Source organism: Rana temporaria, chromosome 3 (genome assembly GCF_905171775.1).
Source record: "Rana temporaria chromosome 3, aRanTem1.1, whole genome shotgun sequence".
NCBI classification, from domain to species: domain Eukaryota; kingdom Metazoa; phylum Chordata; class Amphibia; order Anura; family Ranidae; genus Rana; species Rana temporaria.
Window position 1 is genome coordinate 446,509,725 of NC_053491.1, and position 20,602 is coordinate 446,530,326.

A 20,602-nucleotide genomic window follows, 5' to 3' on the forward strand; every position below is an offset into this window, starting at 1 on the left:
AAAAAGACAAAAGTATTTATTTGCTTTTTTTTTTTTTTGACAATTATTTAAAGGCGGGACCCCCTTATTTCGATGAGTAGTGTGCCCATACATTGGTGGTCAATGTGAAGAATGTTCTGTACGGTTACTACAGCTTATCTAAGATGCAAAAAAAACTGGTGCAGTTGGTTCTGCCAAGTGACCTTGCACTATGCAGGCACCATCATTTGGGAGGTCAGTGCACACAAAAGCCTGGTTGAAAATGGCTGATATAGATTCTGTTTCTATTCTTCTTGTAAGAATAATAGTTCCCCTATTGTCCCTGACTTTAGTAATGTGTGTCTAAGGCTGCATTCACACCTGAGCGTTTTGTCGCCTGAATCGCGACACTCAAAGATGCTAGAGGGGAAAAATAACATTATTGTCTATGGAGATGGTTCACATCTCCAACGCAAAACGCCTAAATTTCAAACAAGTCCCAGACCCTTTTTTGACGCGCAAATTGGGCGTTTTACATTGATGTCAATGACCTGTACAAAACCGTGGGGAAAAATGCAGCGTTTTGTCGCGGCAAATCGTGGGGAAAAACGCCGCAATTTGTCGCGGTAAACGCCGCAAATCGCCTACGCCTAGGTGTGAATGCAGCCTAAAACCAACCAGAAGCTAGTAAAGTCCTAACACCAGATTTACATGTTTCCTGATCTGGAAATGTAGAAGCCATTGAGCCAGCATTGCAATTAGCATTCTCAGAGTGAGAGGTCTGCAGTGATATGCTCCTTATTTTCTCAGTATTGCTTTTCTTTAAGGGTACCTACTGCTTGATATTTGACTGAGGTAGCTTACCCACTCTGATGCTAAATGCTTAGCAAGAGTGGTTTTATATATATATATATATATATATATATATATATATATATATATATATATGTATACTGTTAAATTACCAACCAAATTTGTTTATATATATATGACAACAGCTGTTAAAGCTCCTTGTTCCTCTGCTCAGCCAATAGAAATTTTATGCGGAATGCATGCAGTTTTTCTCTTGACTGGTGGGCCCTTTCTGGTGCTATTAGGATAAGTAGGTGGTGTTTCCTCTTGTGCATACGGGTTAGATTTGATAATTTTGTGTTTTGGTGTCCATGCATATACTTGCATTTTCTTCACTCCCACACTGGTAGCAAAATACCCAGTTTTCTGGGTATAGTGGATAACGTGACTAATTTCCCTTCCTCTTATACTACAGTGCTTGCTACTTCAACCAGTGCTGCCCCATGGGGCATGAAGATGGATCTCGGCCTTTTGTGTAAGCTCTGACTGGAATCAAGTTGGAGCTTACATAGAGCTGCTTCTTTCACTTGCTCCTGGTAGCAAACTTGGTGGTGGTGATTCAATGCATGGTTGCTCAACCTGTGTCCCTCCAGCTGTTGCAGCACTGCAAGGCTGGCAGACGGAACTTGTAATTCCGCAACAGATGGAGGGCCATCGGTTGAGCACTTATGATCTAATGAGGTCTAGGGGTCTCCAAACTATGACCCTCCAGTTGTTTAGGAACTACAGTTTCCATCATACTGAGTTAGGTCTGTGAATGCCAGTTTTACAATGCCTCATGGGATGTGTAGTTCCGAAACGGCTGGAGAGCCGTAGTTTTGAGATCCCTGATCTAATGGAATGTTTTTTTTTTTTTTTTTTGTTTTTTTTTAAGATTATACAGGGATCTGCTTTACACCTTGCATGGGCAAAGTGCAAGTTTACATTAGGGTCACTTCTCCCTTGTCACAGCATTTTTACATAAAACAAATGTAGCTAGAAAGATGATCTCTAACCACTTACAGACAGGAAGATTTTCTCCCTTCTACAAATTTCTTCATCAGTTTAGGCCAATATGTATTCTACATATTTTTGGTTAAAAAAAAAAGAAAAAGAAAAGCGTATATTGATTGGTTTCTCGCAAAAGTTATAGCGTCTACAAAATCTGATATTGCATTTTTATTAATTTCATTTACTAGTAATGGTGGAGATTGTGTCGGACAGATCGGACACTTTTTTTTTTGGGACCATTGACCTTTATACAGGGGATAAGAGCTAAAAATGGCCACCGATTACTGTATAAATGTAACTGGCAACCTATCACGATGAAAACGTGAGACTGATAGAAGAACAAGTGCCAGGGCTGTCACCTTTCTTTGCTACTTAATAAATGGGAACCCAGGAGACCTTTTAAAGTCCTACCCTTTGTATACAAAAATAATAAATGCACCCAATTTTTCTGCCTGCCCAGCCATGTCATTCATTTTGTAGCCCTCTGTGAATGGGGAAACTACAAGCCTGACAGGCTTTGCAGCTGTCGGGTTTGTAGTTTCAATCCACTACCACAGTGCTGTTGAGTGCTCTGGTAGTTTATTCATTCTTCCCGTCAGTGTGCATCTACCTGGCTGTATGAGCAGACAGATACACTGACAAGTTGGCAGGAGTCCTGCACATGGCAAATGCTGATTGTGGGTGCAATGCTTTCCAGGCTCCAAGTAAAAAAAAAAAAAATCACTTTATTTTTTATTAACCTGCAAAAATGTGCATTTATTTTAAAAGGGTGTACTTATCCTTAAGGATGGAGAGATATCTACATGCTTTTTATTCCTTGTTTGGTAATAAAAATATTTACTTTCCTTGTATCTGATTTTTATATGAAACATTACATCTAACTTATTATATGTGCCACTTATAGTGGGGTTGTGTTTTTTTTTTTAAATAAAGGATCCAGTTTTTCACCAGGTAGACATTTTTAATTATAGGCTATTTATGGTCTAATAGTATTGGCAAATAAGAATACAAGCAGTTCAGCGCTTTATTACATTCTTAAATTTTAGTATTTGCAGAAATGTTTTTTTTTATTTTATTTTTTAACACTTGTATGAAGTTGTAGCCTTTAAAGAAAGGGGAGCAGTAGGCAGTTCCCATATTTTATTTTGACAGGTTTTCTTTTTACATGGCTACTTGTAGACACGTGGATATGTTAGTTGTGGTGTACAGACCCGGCTTCCCCTTGTGTTTCAACCTACAGCCTGATTCCCATGTCCCTGCATTAGATCAGGATGGCAGAGTTGTCATAGGCTGCTGTAATTTAATTTTATCTCTTTAATGTTTTGACAAATATGAAAATAAAAAGTTTATAAAACAAGTATTTGCTTCTGTTTTATTACAAAAAGAGATGAGTTGTGCATATATACAGAATTGTTTGTTTTTTATTGGTCAGCTGCATGAGTCCTCTTCTTCAGGCGCCGTCTCTCTCCATACCTGGACTTCCCCCTCACTGGCGGTTAGTAGATAAGGTTCTTTGGGATGGTACGAGAGCGACTGGACAACAACTTTACTAACTGGGAGTTTGTATACGAGGGAGCCCTGCAAGATGGGAGAAGAGATGCAGTATTACTTGTCATTGCTGCCTTTTTTGTAATGTGATATTATTAACCACTTCCCAACTGGGCTAATTCTGACACTTCGCCCCTTACATGTAAAAAATCTATTTTTTTTTTTTGCTAGAAAACAACATAGAACCCACAAATATTTAGAGGCCCTATAGAATAAAATGATGGGTGTTGCAATTTTTTACCACACGGTTTTGGGCAGTGGTTTTTCAAATGTAATTTTTGTTTTTTTGGGGGGTCGGCTATGAATGAAATATCCATTTACTCTGCATAAATATTTTATATCTAACATGTCATGCTTTAACATTGCTTCTGCCCCTGGAATGGTGGCAAACTACTGTAGTTAACCCCTTTAATGCCTATTTCTGACATTTGTTGCTTACAAATTAAACACTTTTATATATATATTTTTTTTTAATTGTTTAGAACCCCCCAGGTGTGTGTGTGTGTGTGTGTGTATATAATTTTTTTTTTTTTTCTTTTATAGCAAAGACCCTAGAGCAGGGGTAGGCAACCGCGGCTCTCCAGCTGTGGTGAAACTACAAATCCTGTCATGCCTGTGATTGTCAGGGTCTTGTAGTTTCAAAACAGCTGGAGAGCCGAGGTTGCCTACCCCTGCCCTAGAGAATAAAATGGTGATTGTTGCAATATTTTAGATCACGTTATATGTGCAGCAGTCTTTCAAATGCAATTTTTTTTTGGGGGGAAGAGACACTTTCATGAATAAATAAAAAAAACTAAACAGTAAAGTTAGCACAATTTTATTAAATAATGTGAAAGAGGTTATGCTGGGTAAATGGATACCAAACACGGTCATGCCTTGAATTTGCAGAATGTTGAACTTGCGGTACTTAAAGCGGTGGTTCCCCCTTAAAAACAACTTTTTTTTTTTTCCACTGCCCACCCACATTCCATCACAATTAAGGCACATTTTTTTTTTCCTGCTGTACATACCTTACTACAGCATATTCACCCGTGCATCCGGGTTGCGAGTCCCGCGGGAGTGGGCGTTCCTCACATGGTGTTGATTGATGTTTTGCCCAAAAACGAGCTCTCCCCCCGTCGCGTAAGCCGCGTCACGATTGGCGAAAGGAGCCGAACGGCAATGCGCATGCGCAGTATAGCGCCGACTCGCCGTTCGGCTCCTTTCGCCAACCGTGACGCGGCTTACGCGACGGGGGGAGAGCTCGTTTTTGGGGAAAACGTCAATCAACACCATGTGAGGAACGCCCACTCCCGCAGGACTCGCAACCCGGATGCACGGGTGAATATGCTGTACTAAGGTATGTACAGCAGGAAAAAAAAAATGTGCCTTAATCGTGATGGAATGTGGGGGGGGGCAGTGGAAAAAAAAAGTTGTTTTTAAGGGGGAACCACCGCTTTAAAAATCTCCATAGGCGACGATTTAAAAAAAATTAGTTACAGAGGAGGTCTTTTGCTAGACTTTTATTGCGCTCACAATCATGGCGCTACCTTACATGGGTGATCTGACCACCATTTGCAGGTGCGACGTATGTATGTGTTTTCTTTGCAGCGCAGGGACGTTTTAAAAAATTGGCCTTTTACATTGTTTTACCCTTCAGTGTGAAAGGGTTAAAAAAAAAAGTCATGCCATCTTTCCCCCGGACTATGACGGCAGCCGCTGCTCAAGATCCAGCAGCCCCGAAAATGTCAGATATGGTGGAGAGTTTTGGGGGACGCTGGATTCAAGGCAAGTATAGTTCCACTTTAAGGAAATCCCTACTAGGAAAATAACATGGGAGCTGCATCTTAAAATCAGAACTAAACCCCTCCATTAATTTTTTTTTCCCAAAAAAATGTTTACATTCAAGGTATTCAGTAAATCAGGGATCCTCAAACTACGGCCCTCCAGCTGTTGTAGAACTACACATCTAATGAGGCATTGTAAAACACTGACATTCACAGGCATGATGGGAATTGTAGTTCCTGAACAACTGGAGGGCCATAGTTTGAAGACCCATGCAGTAAATGATAAGTCACAGTTGTTTGTTCTCTTTACTGAAGGATCAAATGACTGGTGTCATAACTGATCACATGTTTAGCAACTAGATGTTCGCTTCATTAGCTGTAAGTATAAGAGGGTTTAGTTCCGCTTTGATACTTTTCAAGTCACTGACCTAGACCAAGCATTGAAGAAATCCTCTTCATTTAACAGCTCTTAATGGGCATACTTTTTGCAGGCAAGTGACTCAAAGTAACCAAGACTTTGGGGGTTATTTACTAAAGTGCAGTTGCTGTAGATCCAAGGGGGACATGCAAGCAAAGTAAAAGAACTTTAGCTTGCACATGATTGGATAATAAAATCAGAAGAGTTTTACCCTCATTTCAGATCTACACTTGTAGTGCAAAGTGGATTTGCCTTTCCTAAATAACCCCCAATGTGTCAGAATAACAGCCATGAAACTAGCATTCTCAGAAATGTCAGATGCTTTCCTGTAAGTCAAACAGATTTCTATGATGTGACGAACAGAAAAGCGTCAATGTTGCCCATAGTAACCAGAAAGATTTCACAGGTTTTCTTTCCCATGAATATGAGAAGCATGACTGAATTGGTCATGATGGGCAGCACACTGACACTAATAACCCCGTTTGTGATTCAATTATCTTATTAGATTAGCACTAATCTGTCTAACGCCCTTCAGTAGCGGATTTGTACCATTCAGAAAAGAAGACATCTGAGAACTAAACCAGCTTTCCAGCTACTAGGAAGACTTGCAAACTTCTTGTGTTTTAATTCTGGCACATTGCCTAGAAGATTTATCCAATTGGAGTTTCTAAATGTAATCATTTTTTGTTTTTTTAAATTAAATAAACATGTTCTACTCACCTGCTCTGTGTAATGGTATTGCACATAACGGCCCTAAATCTCATCTTCTGGGATTCCCGTCGCTGATATTGACTCCTCATCTTCTGTGTTTGCCCCCCATAGCAAGCCGCTTGACGTGCAGACTCGCTCCCAAGCCTGCTGTGTGTCTCCGTTCATTAGCAGTAAGGTTTTATTCACACCCCACTTTTTCACTACACACTCCATTGTGTAGTGTTAGGTAATTTTTATTGTCAGGGTTTCCCTTTGAACCCTATGGTGGTCTGGTATCTTTCTTTGTTTTTTTTTTTTTTTTCACATAAGGGTGTCCTTTTTGGTCCATTATAATGTCCACACCTTGGTTTCATGCCTCCTTTCTAATATTTAGCTTTTCCTTTTCATACACCTCAAATAACACCTGTTCTTCACCTCTCAGTGCCTCCAATTAATATCATCACTATTATTATCCACTAATTTTAATCTCTACCCCTAGGTAAGAGTTGTTAGGATCATAATAATTTTTGTTCCCTCTCTTTCTTGTATAATCAATTACCATTGATTATTAATCTATTATCTACCATAGGTACCCCCAAAGTATAGCTGCTCCTGATAAGTGGAAACCATCAACGAAACGCGTAAAGCTTTTCCTATTGGATGCTATGCCACAGTAATCATGTGTCTACTAAGGGTTTGATCTGTCTGAATCATCAATCAATTTTATATTGGTTATTATTTTTATACACCGAGTGTACTGCTGGTTCATTACCAATCATGTGTAACAATGCTACTATATTATGAATTTTATTGTACGATGTATTTATCATGCCTAACAATTCTGCTAATTACATATTGATTTACTATTAATGTTATCTATTGCACTACACTCTTTTGTGTCGTTAATAAATTATTCTAATTTTTTTGATTGATTTCATCTGTGTGTTTTGCTTCATATAAAGTCCCGTTGTCCCCCTTTCATACCGTGTGCATTGGTTTTGCACAGTGCAGCCCAGATCCTCCTTTTCTCGGTTCCCTGGCAGGCGCTCCCTTCCCTCCTGTTGAGTACCCCCCCCAGCAAGCAGCTTGCTGTAGGGGCACCCGAGCCAAGCTGCAGCTCTTTGTATCCATTCATACACGGCGCTGCGGTTCGGCCCCCCCCCCCTCTCTCTTCTGATTGGCTAACTGGAGTTTGATTGACAGCAGCAGGGGCCAATCGCAACGCTGCTGTGTCTCAGCCAATCAGAAAGGAAAGTCCCGGATGGCCGAGGCACTCGTGGACATTACTGGATAGAGTGGGGGCTCAGGTAAGCATTAGGGGGGCTGCTGCACACAGAAGGCTTTTTATCTTAATGTATTAAAGCGGATGTGCCATGGGAAAAAAATATTAAAAGCCAGCAGCTACAAATACTGCAGCTGCTGACTTTTAATATTAGGACACTTACCTGTCCTGGAGTCCAGCGCCAATCGCTCGTCTCTCTGCTGCTCCCCCCGCCATCCACACTGAGGGAACCAGGAAGTGAAGCGCTGCGGCTTCACTGCCCGGTTTCCTACGGCGCATTCGCGAGTCGCGCCGCTCCCGCTGTGTGCTGGGAGCCGAGTGTTCCCAGCACACAACGGGGGGGGGGGTAATGGGATGTGACGGAATGCCGGGCCGGAAGTGGGTGCAAATACCTTTAGACAGGTATCTGCACCCCCCTCCCCCTGAAAGGTGTCAAATGTGACACGGGGGGGGGGGGGGGGGGGGGGGGGTTCCGATCAGCGGGACTCCACTTTAGGGTGGAGAACCGCTTTAAGATAAAGAAAACTGCCTTTAATGCAGGCAGCACATTGAAGTGATATTAAAGTCCTTTTTCTTTCTTTTTTTGTTGAAATAACAAATATGTCATATCCACCCTGCTCTATGCAGAGCAGCCCAGATCCTCCTCTTCTTGGGCCCCTACCCCCACAGCAAGCAGCTTGCTATGGGGGCACTCAAGCCGCAGCATGCATGTTTGTACTTCAGACTTGTGTACACACGATTGGAAAAATCCGACAACAGACTATTATCCACGGAAAATTTTAAAGCCTGCTATCCAACATTTGTCAGCAGAAAATCCGAAAACAATTGTCCGATGGAGCATACAAACGGTCGGATTTTTGACCAACAGTCTGTCAACACACAATTCCCGACAGAAAATCTGATCGTGTGTACGAGGCTTAAGGCTTCTTTCACACGGGGCGGATCCACTCCGCCAGCTTAGCAGGAGATCGCTCCATTGATCTCTGCTGAGCCGGCAGATGACAGGTCAGTCTTTGCTTACTGAGTGGGGAGAGACCCGAAATGGACAGCATGTCTGTTTTCATCAGATCTCATCCATTCCGATAAAACCGATGTCAGATGCATGGCCATACGTCTGTCTTAAACGGATCGGATTGGAAGACGGGTGTCAGCCGACATCTCCGCTAACATCCTCCTGCCCATAGGAGTCAATGGATGGCCCGCTCAAATCCGCCTGTAAAATGGATAGGCAGATCCGAGCGGGCTTATCGTGTGAAAGGGGCCTTCGCTACCACCTATAGGAAGGAAGTCAGACTAATGCAGGGAACATATGTGAGGTTGCTTCCTACTGGGAATGTTGGATACAAAAAGTAAATATTCTTTTAGAATGATGCAAAGCAAATCACCTCTACTAAGTCCCAGAAACAGACAGTTCCATCCTCAGAGCAGCTAACCACATGCGTGTCCTTCTCACTCAGGCAGCTGTCCAGCTTGTAGCTCTTGTTCTGGTGTCCTGTGTACCTGTTGGGGCAAAACATGTAAGGGTCCGCTCACACCATCACATTGTAGCTGTGCAAACATTTAACTGTACCTCACTAAATTATATAAAAACGCAAAAACAAAAATGTAACACATTGTAGCTTACTAGTCCTTGGATGTGGTAGCTGCATTAGATGCCGCCGCTGTAAAAAAAAAAAAAAAAAACACTTCCTGTCCACACTAATTTCTTTAATGCATCTACAGAGGGAGCCATGGTTATCACACAGCCAGGACTTCTACCATGTCTGCCGCTTTGATTATATGGTGGAGGAGCACTGTGGTGATTCACTTGTTGCTTTATTAACCTCATCCATGTTCATCACACAAAATTGGATGTACAGGGTGGGCCATTTATATGGATACACCTTAATAAAATGGGAATGGTTGGTGATGTTAACTTCCTGTTTGTGGCACATTCGTATATGTGAGGGGGGAAACTTTTCAAGATGGGTGGTGACCATGGCGGCCATTTTGAATCCAACTTTTGTTTTTTCAATAGGAAGAGGGTCATGTGACACATCAAACTTATAGGGAATTTCACAAGAAAAACAATGCTTGGTTTTAACGTAACTTTATTCTTTCATGAGTTATTTACAAGTTTCTGACCACTTATAAAATGTGTTCAATGTGCTCTCCAGTGACATGCGGCGAGTGCTACGCTGTGGGCTCTTGCTGAATGAAGCTAGGACAGCCACTGATGTTTCTTCATTAGACCCCTTTCACGCTGGATTCCCCCTTTAGCGAAGCGTTAAAATCGTGGTAAATAGCGGTGTTTTACCGCGATTTTAACGCTCCGCTATAGGCGTATCCAGCGTGAAAGGGGTCTAATGAAGAAACATCAGTGGCTGTCCTAGCTTCATTCAGCAAGAGCCCACAGCGTAGCACTCGCCGCATGTCACTGGAGAGCACATTGAACACATTTTATAAGTGGTCAGAAACTTGTAAATAACTCATGAAAGAATAAAGTTACGTTAAAACCAAGCATTGTTTTTCTTGTGAAATTCCCTAAAAGTTTGATGTGTCACATGACCCTCTTCCTATTGAAAAAACAAAAGTTGTATTCAAAATGGCCAACTTCAAAATGGTCACCACCCATCTTGAAAAGTTTCCCCCCTCACATATACTAATGTGTCACAAACAGGAAGTTAATATCACCAACCATTCCCATTTTATTAAGGTGTATCCATATAAATGGCCCACCCTGTATAGCGGAGCACGGAAATTGATATAAATTGTTTTCACCCTTCTGAACTTCCACCAATGGATTCACTTTTGGACTGAGATTACTTAGGTGTTTTAGGATTTCATTTGCTGTGTATATACTTTTTGTTCTCATTATTCTTTTTTTATAGCGTTGCCAATTTTTTATTATGTTCGATTTATGCAATCTTTTCAGATTGTTTTGTGCCAGCAGCTTTTCTTAAATATACCAGCGCAATAACATTTGGATTATTATATTGTCATTAGTGACATGTCTCTTGGATTGGTGGTCAGTGGAAAGAATGTCCACCTCACAGTGGGGGTTAGAATGCCACCATTACAAGCACCTTTACAAATCATTGGTATCTACTGGCTCTGCTAAGTAGTTATGGACCTGGATCTATGAAGGAGGTCAATTAGCCGCAGCCCAATGAACCTCAGCAACCTCTGGAGGAACGCTGGTTGAGAATGGCTAATCTAGTCTATTGTTCAAGTTCTGTAACCCAAAGCAAAACCCAGAGCTACCAATCAGAATTTACTGATCCGCAAAAAAACAAACAAAATCTATTGGCTACTATAGTTTACAAAGCTTTGCACATCTTCATTTCTTCTGCACTACCTTATACCTTACTGTACAAGGTCAGAAGTTGACATTTTATGATTATGGAAGTGGCACCATTGGGTTGGGCCTTGATTGGAGTCATCACTCTTTTCCACCCCAGAGTGTTCCACTTACTCTCCTAATAGTTCTCCCGAGTCCTTATCGAGGAGGCGGAGCGTGGAGTCTAGAGATGAAGCCAATAGACACTGTGAATCCTGGCTGAAACTCACACATGTAATGGGACCTGCAAGAAAGAATGATATATAAAAATACTGGTAACCTTGAGCAACAATACTAACAATCACATTGAACCACATAATGACACCTAGTTCTATACATCAACAATAATAACCCTGTAATAATTATATTACTGTGTACATACAGTATACATTGATAATGATCACACTGTATAATGATACGAGTATATATACATTGATAATGATCACACCACACCGTATAATGATACCGAGTATATATACACCGATAATGATCACACTGTATAATGATACCGAGTATATATACACCGATAATGATCACACTGTATAATGATACCGAGTATATATACACCGATAATGAGCACACCTCACTGTATAATGATACCGAGTATATATACACCGATAATGATCACACCGTACTGTATAATGATACCGAGTATATATACACCGATAATGATCACACCGCAACTTATAATGATACCGAGTATATATATACACCGATAATGATCACACTGTATAATGATACCGAGTATATATACACCGATAATGATCACACTGTATAATGATACCGAGTATATATACACCGATAATGAGCACACCGCACTGTATAATGATACCGAGTATATATACACCGATAATGATCACACCGTACTGTATAATGATACCGAGTATATATACACCGATAATGATCACACCTCATCGTATAATGATACCGAGTATATATACACCGATAATGATCACACCTCATCGTATAATGATACCGAGTATATATACACCGATAATGAGCACACCTCACTGTATAATGATACCGAGTATATATACACCGATAATGATCACACCTCACCGTATAATGATACCGAGTATATATACACCGATAATGAGCACACCTCATCGTATAATGATACCGAGTATATATACACCGATAATGATCACACCTCATCGTATAATGATACCGAGTATATATACACCGATAATGATCACACCTCACCGTATAATGATACCGAGTATATATACACCGATAATGATCACACCGTATAATGATACCGAGTATATATACACCGATAATGAGCACACCTCACTGTATAATGATACCGAGTATATATACACCGATAATGATCACACCTCACCGTATAATGATACCGAGTATATATACACCGATAATGATCACACCTCATCGTATAATGATACCGAGTATATATACACCGATAATGATCACACCTCACCGTATAATGATACCGAGTATATATACACCGATAATGATACCGAGTATATATACACCGATAATGATCACACCGCACCGTATAATGATACCGAGTATATAAACACTGATAATGATCACACCTCACCGTATAATGATACCGAGTATATATACACTGATAATGATCACACCTCACCGTATAACGATACCGAGTATATACACACACCGATAATGATCACACCGTATAATGATACCGAGTATATATACACCGATAATGATCACACCTCACCGTATAATGATACCGAGTATATATACACTGATAATGATCACATCTCACCGTATAATGATACCGAGTATATATACACCGATAATGATCACACCGCACCGTATAATGATACCAAGTATATATACACCGATAATGATCACACCGGACCGTATAATGATACCGAGTATATATACACCGATAATGATCACACCGCACCGTATAATGATACCGAGTATATATACACCGATAATGATCACACCGCACCGTATAATGATACCGAGTATATATACACCGATAATGATCACACCGCACTGTATAATGATACCGAGTATATATACACCGATAATGATCACACCGGACCGTATAATGATACCGAGTATATATACACCGATAATGATCACACCGGACCGTATAATGATACCGAGTATATATACACCGATAATGATCACACCGCACTGTATAATGATACCAAGTATATATACACCGATAATGATCACACCGCACTGTATAATGATACCAAGTATATATACACCGATAATGATCACACGCACCGTATAATGATACCAAGTATATATACACCGATAATGATCACACCGGACCGTATAATGATACCAAGTATATATACACCGATAATGATCACACCGGACCGTATAATGATACCAAGTATATATACACCGATAATGATCACACCGGACCGTATAATGATACCGAGTATATATACACCGATAATGATCACACCGTACTGTATAATGATACCGAGTATATATACACCGATAATGATCACACCGCACCGTATAATGATACCGAGTATATATACACCGATAATGATCACACCGCACCGTATAATGATACCAAGTATATATACACACACCGATAATGATCACCCCGTATAATGATACCGAGTATATATACACCGATAATGATCACACCGCACCGTATAATGAGTATATATACACCGATAATGATCACACCGCACTCAATGATACTGAGTATTTATAAACTAATAATGATCACACGGCACCGTATATACAGAAGTCAGAAATGTATGAGTTTATTTAAAATAGTTTCAAAGTTGGCTTGTGAAAACAATATTTGATGCATCAGATTGCTCCCTGTATAAAAGAGATAGGACTGTAAGTCCGTATTGAAAGGGACTTACTGCCAACATAATCGGCGCACATCTCTCCTTTACGAAGGTCATACCGACGCAAGTGTCCATCTACAGACCTGAAGAAGACAAAGAGAATTCTTTGGATGTCCTGGCAGTGAAGCACAGTGGGAGTACCCATTACTGGAGACTGTGTGCAAGATGACAAAGATAAAACTGGTACATATTTACAATATTTATGCGAGACAGACAATATAGGCACAAATAGCAATGTGAAGACTACCTTTGTGACACAAGGTCTGTCCCTTCTGGCACAGGGCGACACACATACACACTCAGGGAGCTATGTGACATGGAGCCTGTCTCTCCCATTACAGGGTGGCACAGACAAGGTGAGCTATGTGACATGGAGTCTCTCTCCCATTACAGGGTGGCACAGACAAGGGGGAGCTATGTGACATGGAGTCTGTCTCTCCCATTACAGGGTGGCACCGACAAGGTGAGCTATGTGACATGGAGTCTGTCTCTCCCATTACAGGGCGACACAGACAAGGTGCGCTATGTGACATGGGGTATGTACCTCTCATTACAGGGTGGAACAGACAGAAGGTACGAGTCCGTGCCTATTTACAGGGTGACAAAAAAAAACAAAAAAACACCCACCCAGCAAGAATCTCATGATCAGACATTTTAATACTGGATATTCCATCTTTGGCTTCATCCAGTATCTGAATAGCCTCTGGTTTACGAGAGCGACAATCCCAGCATCTAATAGAAGAGTCTATAGAGCCTGAAAGGACAATAGTAAAGGTCAGACAAGCATTGTTCAGGATGGAAAACTGACACGAGAAATACAGTACAACAGTGTACTACAACTTGGCACATCTGGAAAGGGGACAGTAAACGTCACTCATTAGTGTTCACAATTACCTGATATGATCACTGTAGATTCCTCATTGAATTGCACACAGTTTACTTTCTACAAAAGAACATGAAAGGGTCAAGGGAGAGAGCATCAGGTACAAGAAAATATATAACACTGAAAAAAGAGCACTAATGATCACCCAGAGGCAGTCACTGTGTAAGCAGAAGGTACAGCCACTAGATGGCAGTCTGGGAAGGTCGGATTTTCCTCTGGCACTCACTAGCTGGAACTCTACCGGGAACATGGGACAATACAGAGGAACATATGTAAAAAGTGTATTTGATATTAGAGTCACTGTCAGGTTTTTGTCCTCAGAAAGTTTTAATGGGTGGCCACAGCCCCGCGGACCCGGCTGCCCTTAGATTTTGGTGCAATTTAGCAACTTGCCTGCGAATCCCACATGGGGCAACGTCAATGACCAAGCAACAGGAATCCACACTGCTCCAATGAACAACTCCTCTACATTCCAAACTTCTGTCTGTTGCATCTTTAGCGAGGGTTCCAGCAAAGCACGCCTTCCTTGGGGATGAATGCCATTAGGAATAGAAAGGGTCTAAACTGCATAGCATTGCAACTTCTCCTCCCCTAGCACCAAAGTCAAAAGTCTCGGAGTCATTTTCGATACCCACATGACAATGGATGCACAAATAGGGTCAGTAGTCAGCGGATCCCACCATCTACTACGCAGACTCGCGCCCTTTATCCCGAAAGAGGACATTGCAGTCGTGGTGGGAACAATCATCAATTCCAGACTCGACTACGCAAATGCCCTCTATCTAGGACTCCCCAAATACCAAATCACTCGTCTGCAAGTCGTTCAAAATACGGCCGCTCGACTAGTGACTGGAAAAAAACATGGGAATCAATCTCACCTTCACTGAGATCCCTTCATTGGTTGCCAGTAAAAGACAGAATCACTTTCAAGGCACTCTGCCTAATACATAAGTGTATTCAAGGAAACGCCCCCCCAATATCTATGCGAAAAAATAAAAGCCCATAACCCCAATCGCATTCTGCGATCCACCAATCAAAACCTTCTCCAGATACCCAAAGCCAGATACAAGTCCAAAGGAGATCGAAGATTTGCAGTCCAGGGACCTCGCCTGTGGAATGCACTACCAACCACCATCCGACTGGAGTCGGACCACTTGGCCTTCAGGAGAAAGATTAAAACCCATCTCTTCTGAGGTCAAGGGGTTCCTTACCCATGAAATGGATACAGCGCCCAGAGGCGATTCAGTTCGCATGTGTTGCGCTTTACAAGTCTCTCTCTCTCTCTCTCTCGTACGAAACTCATAGGTAGCCAGAAAAATCCCATTACTACTACAGGACACAAAAATATACTGGCTTAGTGGGTTGCACTTCTACCTTGCACTGGAGTCCCTGTTTTGAATTCTGTTCAGGACACTATCTGTTTGGAGTTTGCATGTTCTCCCTGTGTATGAATGGGTTTCCTCCGGGGTACTCTAGGGTCCTCCCACACTCCAAAGACATCTTGACGGGATAATTGGCTCCTGTCCAAACTGGCCCTAGTATATGAATGTATGTGAGGTAGGGACCTAGATCGTTAGCTTCCTGGGGGCAGGGACTGATGTGAACGCACAGTATAAATTGTTGGCGCTATATAAATACCTGTAATAATTAAATACAGTATATAATATTATACAATGCTCACCCCTGCATGTCCACGAAACTTCCTGACCACAAGACCCTGTGCCACATCCCAGAGGATGACGGTTTTGTCTGAACTGCACGAGCACAGCTGACTATTATCAAATGACCTGTAGAAAAAACCCAGAGCAGTTTACACCAAATACAATACACTGTCATCAGCGGTGTGACAATTGGCCCTGAATAGAGAAAATGTCAGTACATCTTTAGGCCAAGGGTACGCAATTAAAAAGTCACAGAGCTTCAGTTAGTAAAATATTCTTCTAGCAGAGGTCCGAATCGCTAGTTTGTGCGCTGACAAAGATCCGTCACATCACGGTCCCCCTTCTTCTCTTAGGCTAGGCTTACATTTCTGTGGCTGGAGAATGTGTGCAAAATTGAACGTGTTCCCAACCTGCAAAAAAAATGCGCCGCACTTTAGCAGATGTGCGGGGGTGCCATTAATTGCTAAAAGCACCCCCAAACATTGCCACCTATGGCACATTTTCACATGCACCCAAATAACATGGTGCTAAATTACCATGTGGCTTGGTGCAGTGCGATTAAAAAAAAAAAAAGGGTTCAGGACCTCTTTCCCTGCGTTTTCTTGCAGGTAAGGCATCACTTTAAAAATTAATAGGCTGCCCTACCTGCAATGCGAGTGCACAAATCTGCACGCTCAGATCTAAACTGAGCCCTGGCATCACAGTCCCTCTTTACATCACAGTTCCCCTCACATCAAAATCCCCGGTTCACATTACTGTCTTGAGCCCCAACCCCCATTACTTTCCTTCTTAGCCCCCCCCCCCAATTATTGTCCTCAGCAGCCTTTTTACACATAACCCCCCCCCCCCTCCCCTCCTGTGCTACCTTACAGAGATACAGGAGAATGGGAGGGACAGCTGGTCTGGATAGGGGGCAGGTGCTTCAAGCCAGTAAATGGTTGCTAGGAGGGTTATCCCGATACCGATACTAGTATTGATACTAGTATTGTTGATTGAAGCATTTGCCCGAGTACTTGAAATCGGGCAAATGCTCCGATGCCTAATCCGATACTTTGTCAGTGGTGCTCCTGTCCCCCGCGGTGTACTGCTCCTGTCCCCCGGCGTGTACTGCTCCTGTCCCCCGCCGTGTACCGCTCCTGTCCCCCGCCGTGTACCGCTCCTGTCCCCCGCCGTGTACCGCTCCTGTCCCCCGCCGTGTACCGCTCCTGTCCCCCGCCGTGTACCGCTCCTGTCCCCCGCCGTGTACCGCTCCTGTCCCCCGCCGTGTACCGCTCCTGTCCCCCGCCGTGTACCGCTCCTGTCCCCCGCCGTGTACCGCTCCTGTCCCCCGCCGTGTACCGCTCCTGTCCCCCGCCGTGTACCGCTCCTGTCCCCCTCCCATGCTCTGCTCCGGCCCCCCGCCATGCTCAGCTCCGGCCCCCCGCCATGCTCAGCTCCGGCCCCCCGCCATGCTCAGCTCCGGCCCCCCGCCATGCTCAGCTCCGGCCCCCCGCCATGCCCAGCTCCCGTCCCCCGCCATGCTCAGCTCCGGCCCCCCGCCATGCTCAGCTCCGGCCCCCCGCCATGCTCAGCTCCCGTCTGTGTACCGCTCCGGTCCCCCGCCATGCTCCCCCCCCTCTGTCAGGATAGAAAGCGGAGGAAGAAGCCCTTTTCCGAATGAAGTCAGTGATTTTTTATTTATTTTTTTAAGTGATCACTGACTGTCCATTCATAACTGAGCATAGTAACTGTGTTACAACGTCTCAGTTTATGAATGGAGAGGAGCCGCTGTCTCCTTTACATTCATCTACAGAGCAGTTGAGCCTGCAGAGAAAGGGACTGGGGAATCTGTGTCCTTAGTCCCTTTCTCTATCTCAAAGAGGAGATATCACGAGTTCTGTTATTCTAAAAATAATAAAAAGTTAAATTAAAAAAAAAAAATTAAAAAAAAAAATAAAAAAACACACTGACACCGCCTTGTGTAAAGTGTAAAGAAGTGTAAAGATTAAAAAAAAAAAAAAAACTTACAGTACTGCATATTAGTGCCACTGTCAAAATAAAATTTAAAAAAAGTATCGGCGAGTACTTGAAAAAAAGTATCGGTACTTGTACTCTGTCTAAAAAAAGTGGTATCGGGACAACCCTAGTTGCTAGGACCGCCCCAGCAAACAATCACCTGCCTGTGAACTCGGGAAGCAAACCCTCCATCCAGAATTGTCCTGCCTTTCGCTGTTGGCTATGAGGGCGACAGCGGTGATGGCTTCAGGGCACAGCAGGCTTTCTAAACGGCGGGACCACGCCAGTCCTGACAGGACAGCGAGTTGGTCCAGATGTGGACCGTGGTCCGCCATTTAGTGATGCCTGCTTTAGGCAATACTGAGTTTGTTCCAGATTTATGACTGCATACATTTAAAATAATGAAAAAGTCATCACTCTGCTCTTCTCTCACTAAGCACTCGCGTTCTGCCTTACAGGGACAGGAAGCAAATATGAAGATAGATTTAGTCACTAACACAATAAAACAAGATGTACACAGCTGGATTTAAAGGGTCACTGCCACAAGAAATGAAGAGGATTCCACTACGATCCTGTCCTTTGAAAAATGCTAGTTCTCAACTTTGTTTTGTATTATTATTTTCCTTTCTTCTTTTTACTCTCTTTATTTGTGTCCTATAATTTTGTATTGAAATGATCGAAACTTAATAAAAATTGTCAATTATAAAAAAAAAAAAAAAAAAAAAAATGCAAGTTCTCTTAGCCGTCATTTGGATGCTTTGACTGGGTCTTTGACCCAGAAAATGTTTGGAGATAAAGGGCCAGATCCACGAAGCCCGGGCGCAACTTAACTTTTCGGATTTAAGTTACACCGCCGCAATTTTTCCAAGTTAGTGCCCGATCCACAAAGCACTTACCTGGAAATTTGCGGCGGTGTATCCTAAATCCGGCCGGCGCAGGGCGGGCCAATTCAAATGGGGCGAGTCCCATTTAAATTAGGCGCGCACCCGCGCCGGACGTACTGCGCATGCTCCGTTTCCGAACTCCCGTCGTGCTTTGCGCGCCGTGACGTAATTTTTTCGAACGACGACGTGCGTAGCGTAATTCCGTATTCCCGGACGGCTTACGCAAACGACATTGATTTTTAAATTTCGACGCGGGAACGACGGCCATACTTTAGACAGCAATACACTTGCTGACTAAAGTTAGGGCAGCAAAAAAAAAAGTGTAAATTTGCGACGGGAAACTATACTAGCGGCGACGTTGCTAACGCGAAAAACCGTCGTGGATCGCCGTAACTCCTAATTTGCATACCCGACGCTGGTTTACGACGCGAACTCCCCCCAGCGGTCGGCCGCGGTATTGCATCCTAAGATCCGACAGTGTAAAACAATTACACCTGTCGGATCTTATGGATATCTATGCGTAACTGATTCTATGAAACAGGGATACGACGGTGTATCAGCAGATACGCCTGCGTATCCCTTTTGTGGATCTGGCCCATAGAGCTCCCACATTTTTTAGTTCTGTGACTTTGACTGACTGATACTGAAGTCAGATACAGCCAGGTGTCTGGTATTTTTTAGAAGGCGGCCTGTAATGGCAGCCCCCATACTTCTCTTAGGACAGTCATGATTGAATTTTTGAATCTTCTGGATTTTATTTTTTTTAAGCGTGAACTAAAGAAGTATTTGTTCAAAGAGGAAACTTTAATAATATACTGGCTGCCATTGCTGGCCTATTTGTAAAAATGCCAGGTGCTTGGTTGTCATATTAGAACAACAGGTTTCAGTGTCCTAGAAATAGTATTCAGGTCAATAGTGCCGACCTCAGTCCGAGGACTTGTTGCATATGTGTATTGCATATGTGTTCTGAGAAAGGCGGATGATGGTACACAGGGGACAGCAGCAGTGAGGAGTCTGTGAGGAGTCTGTTAGGAGAGTCTTAATAGTGCCAACAGTGAATGGGCCGACAAAAACCTAGGTTCCGGGATGTATTTTGCAGTCGCTGGTTCAATTCCAAGTCAATCTCACCTCTAATTCTAGGAATCTTCTACAGAAAATGCAACTGCACACATTTTAGGGATTATCGCAGAGAAGCAGCTTTGCCAGGACTGAAAAGCCTTTAATCCCTTGGATGGGTGCTCCTCTCTGTAACCTGGTGCAGCACACTATGCTTAGATCAGACCTCCCACACAAAACTATGCAACAAAAATGGCATTGCAGAATCCACCAGGAGATGAATATAAACCAATATGGCCCTTTATAGGTTCCTGAGCGGAAGGGAAAAAAAAAACCTGGCAATTTCCGTGCTAAATGCAATCCTTACCAGTGTGGAAGGTCTCGGTTATTTCCGAATACAAAAATAGAAGTATACTGAAAGTTTAACTAAAGACAAACGTTTTTAGTTTTGGAGTGGAGAGGGATTAGAAGAACCCCA

At 42.7% G+C, this 20,602-nt stretch overlaps 1 protein-coding gene across 1 annotated transcript in view; it reads right to left on the reverse strand.

The window, feature by feature from the left end:
• Positions 1-2,726: 2,726 nt before the first annotated feature.
• WDR83 (WD repeat domain 83) overlaps positions 2,727-20,602 on the reverse strand; it is a 32,538-nt gene continuing 14,662 nt past the window's right edge. The window contains exons 4-10 of the mRNA XM_040346565.1: positions 16,210-16,315; positions 14,540-14,588; positions 14,273-14,399; positions 13,661-13,728; positions 10,959-11,067; positions 8,890-9,004; positions 2,727-3,378 (exon numbers count right to left, since the gene is read on the reverse strand). Of these exons, the coding sequence (XP_040202499.1) occupies positions 3,229-3,378; positions 8,890-9,004; positions 10,959-11,067; positions 13,661-13,728; positions 14,273-14,399; positions 14,540-14,588; positions 16,210-16,315 (724 nt within the window). The 3' untranslated portion in view covers positions 2,727-3,228. The remainder of the gene's footprint in view (positions 3,379-8,889; positions 9,005-10,958; positions 11,068-13,660; positions 13,729-14,272; positions 14,400-14,539; positions 14,589-16,209; positions 16,316-20,602) is intronic.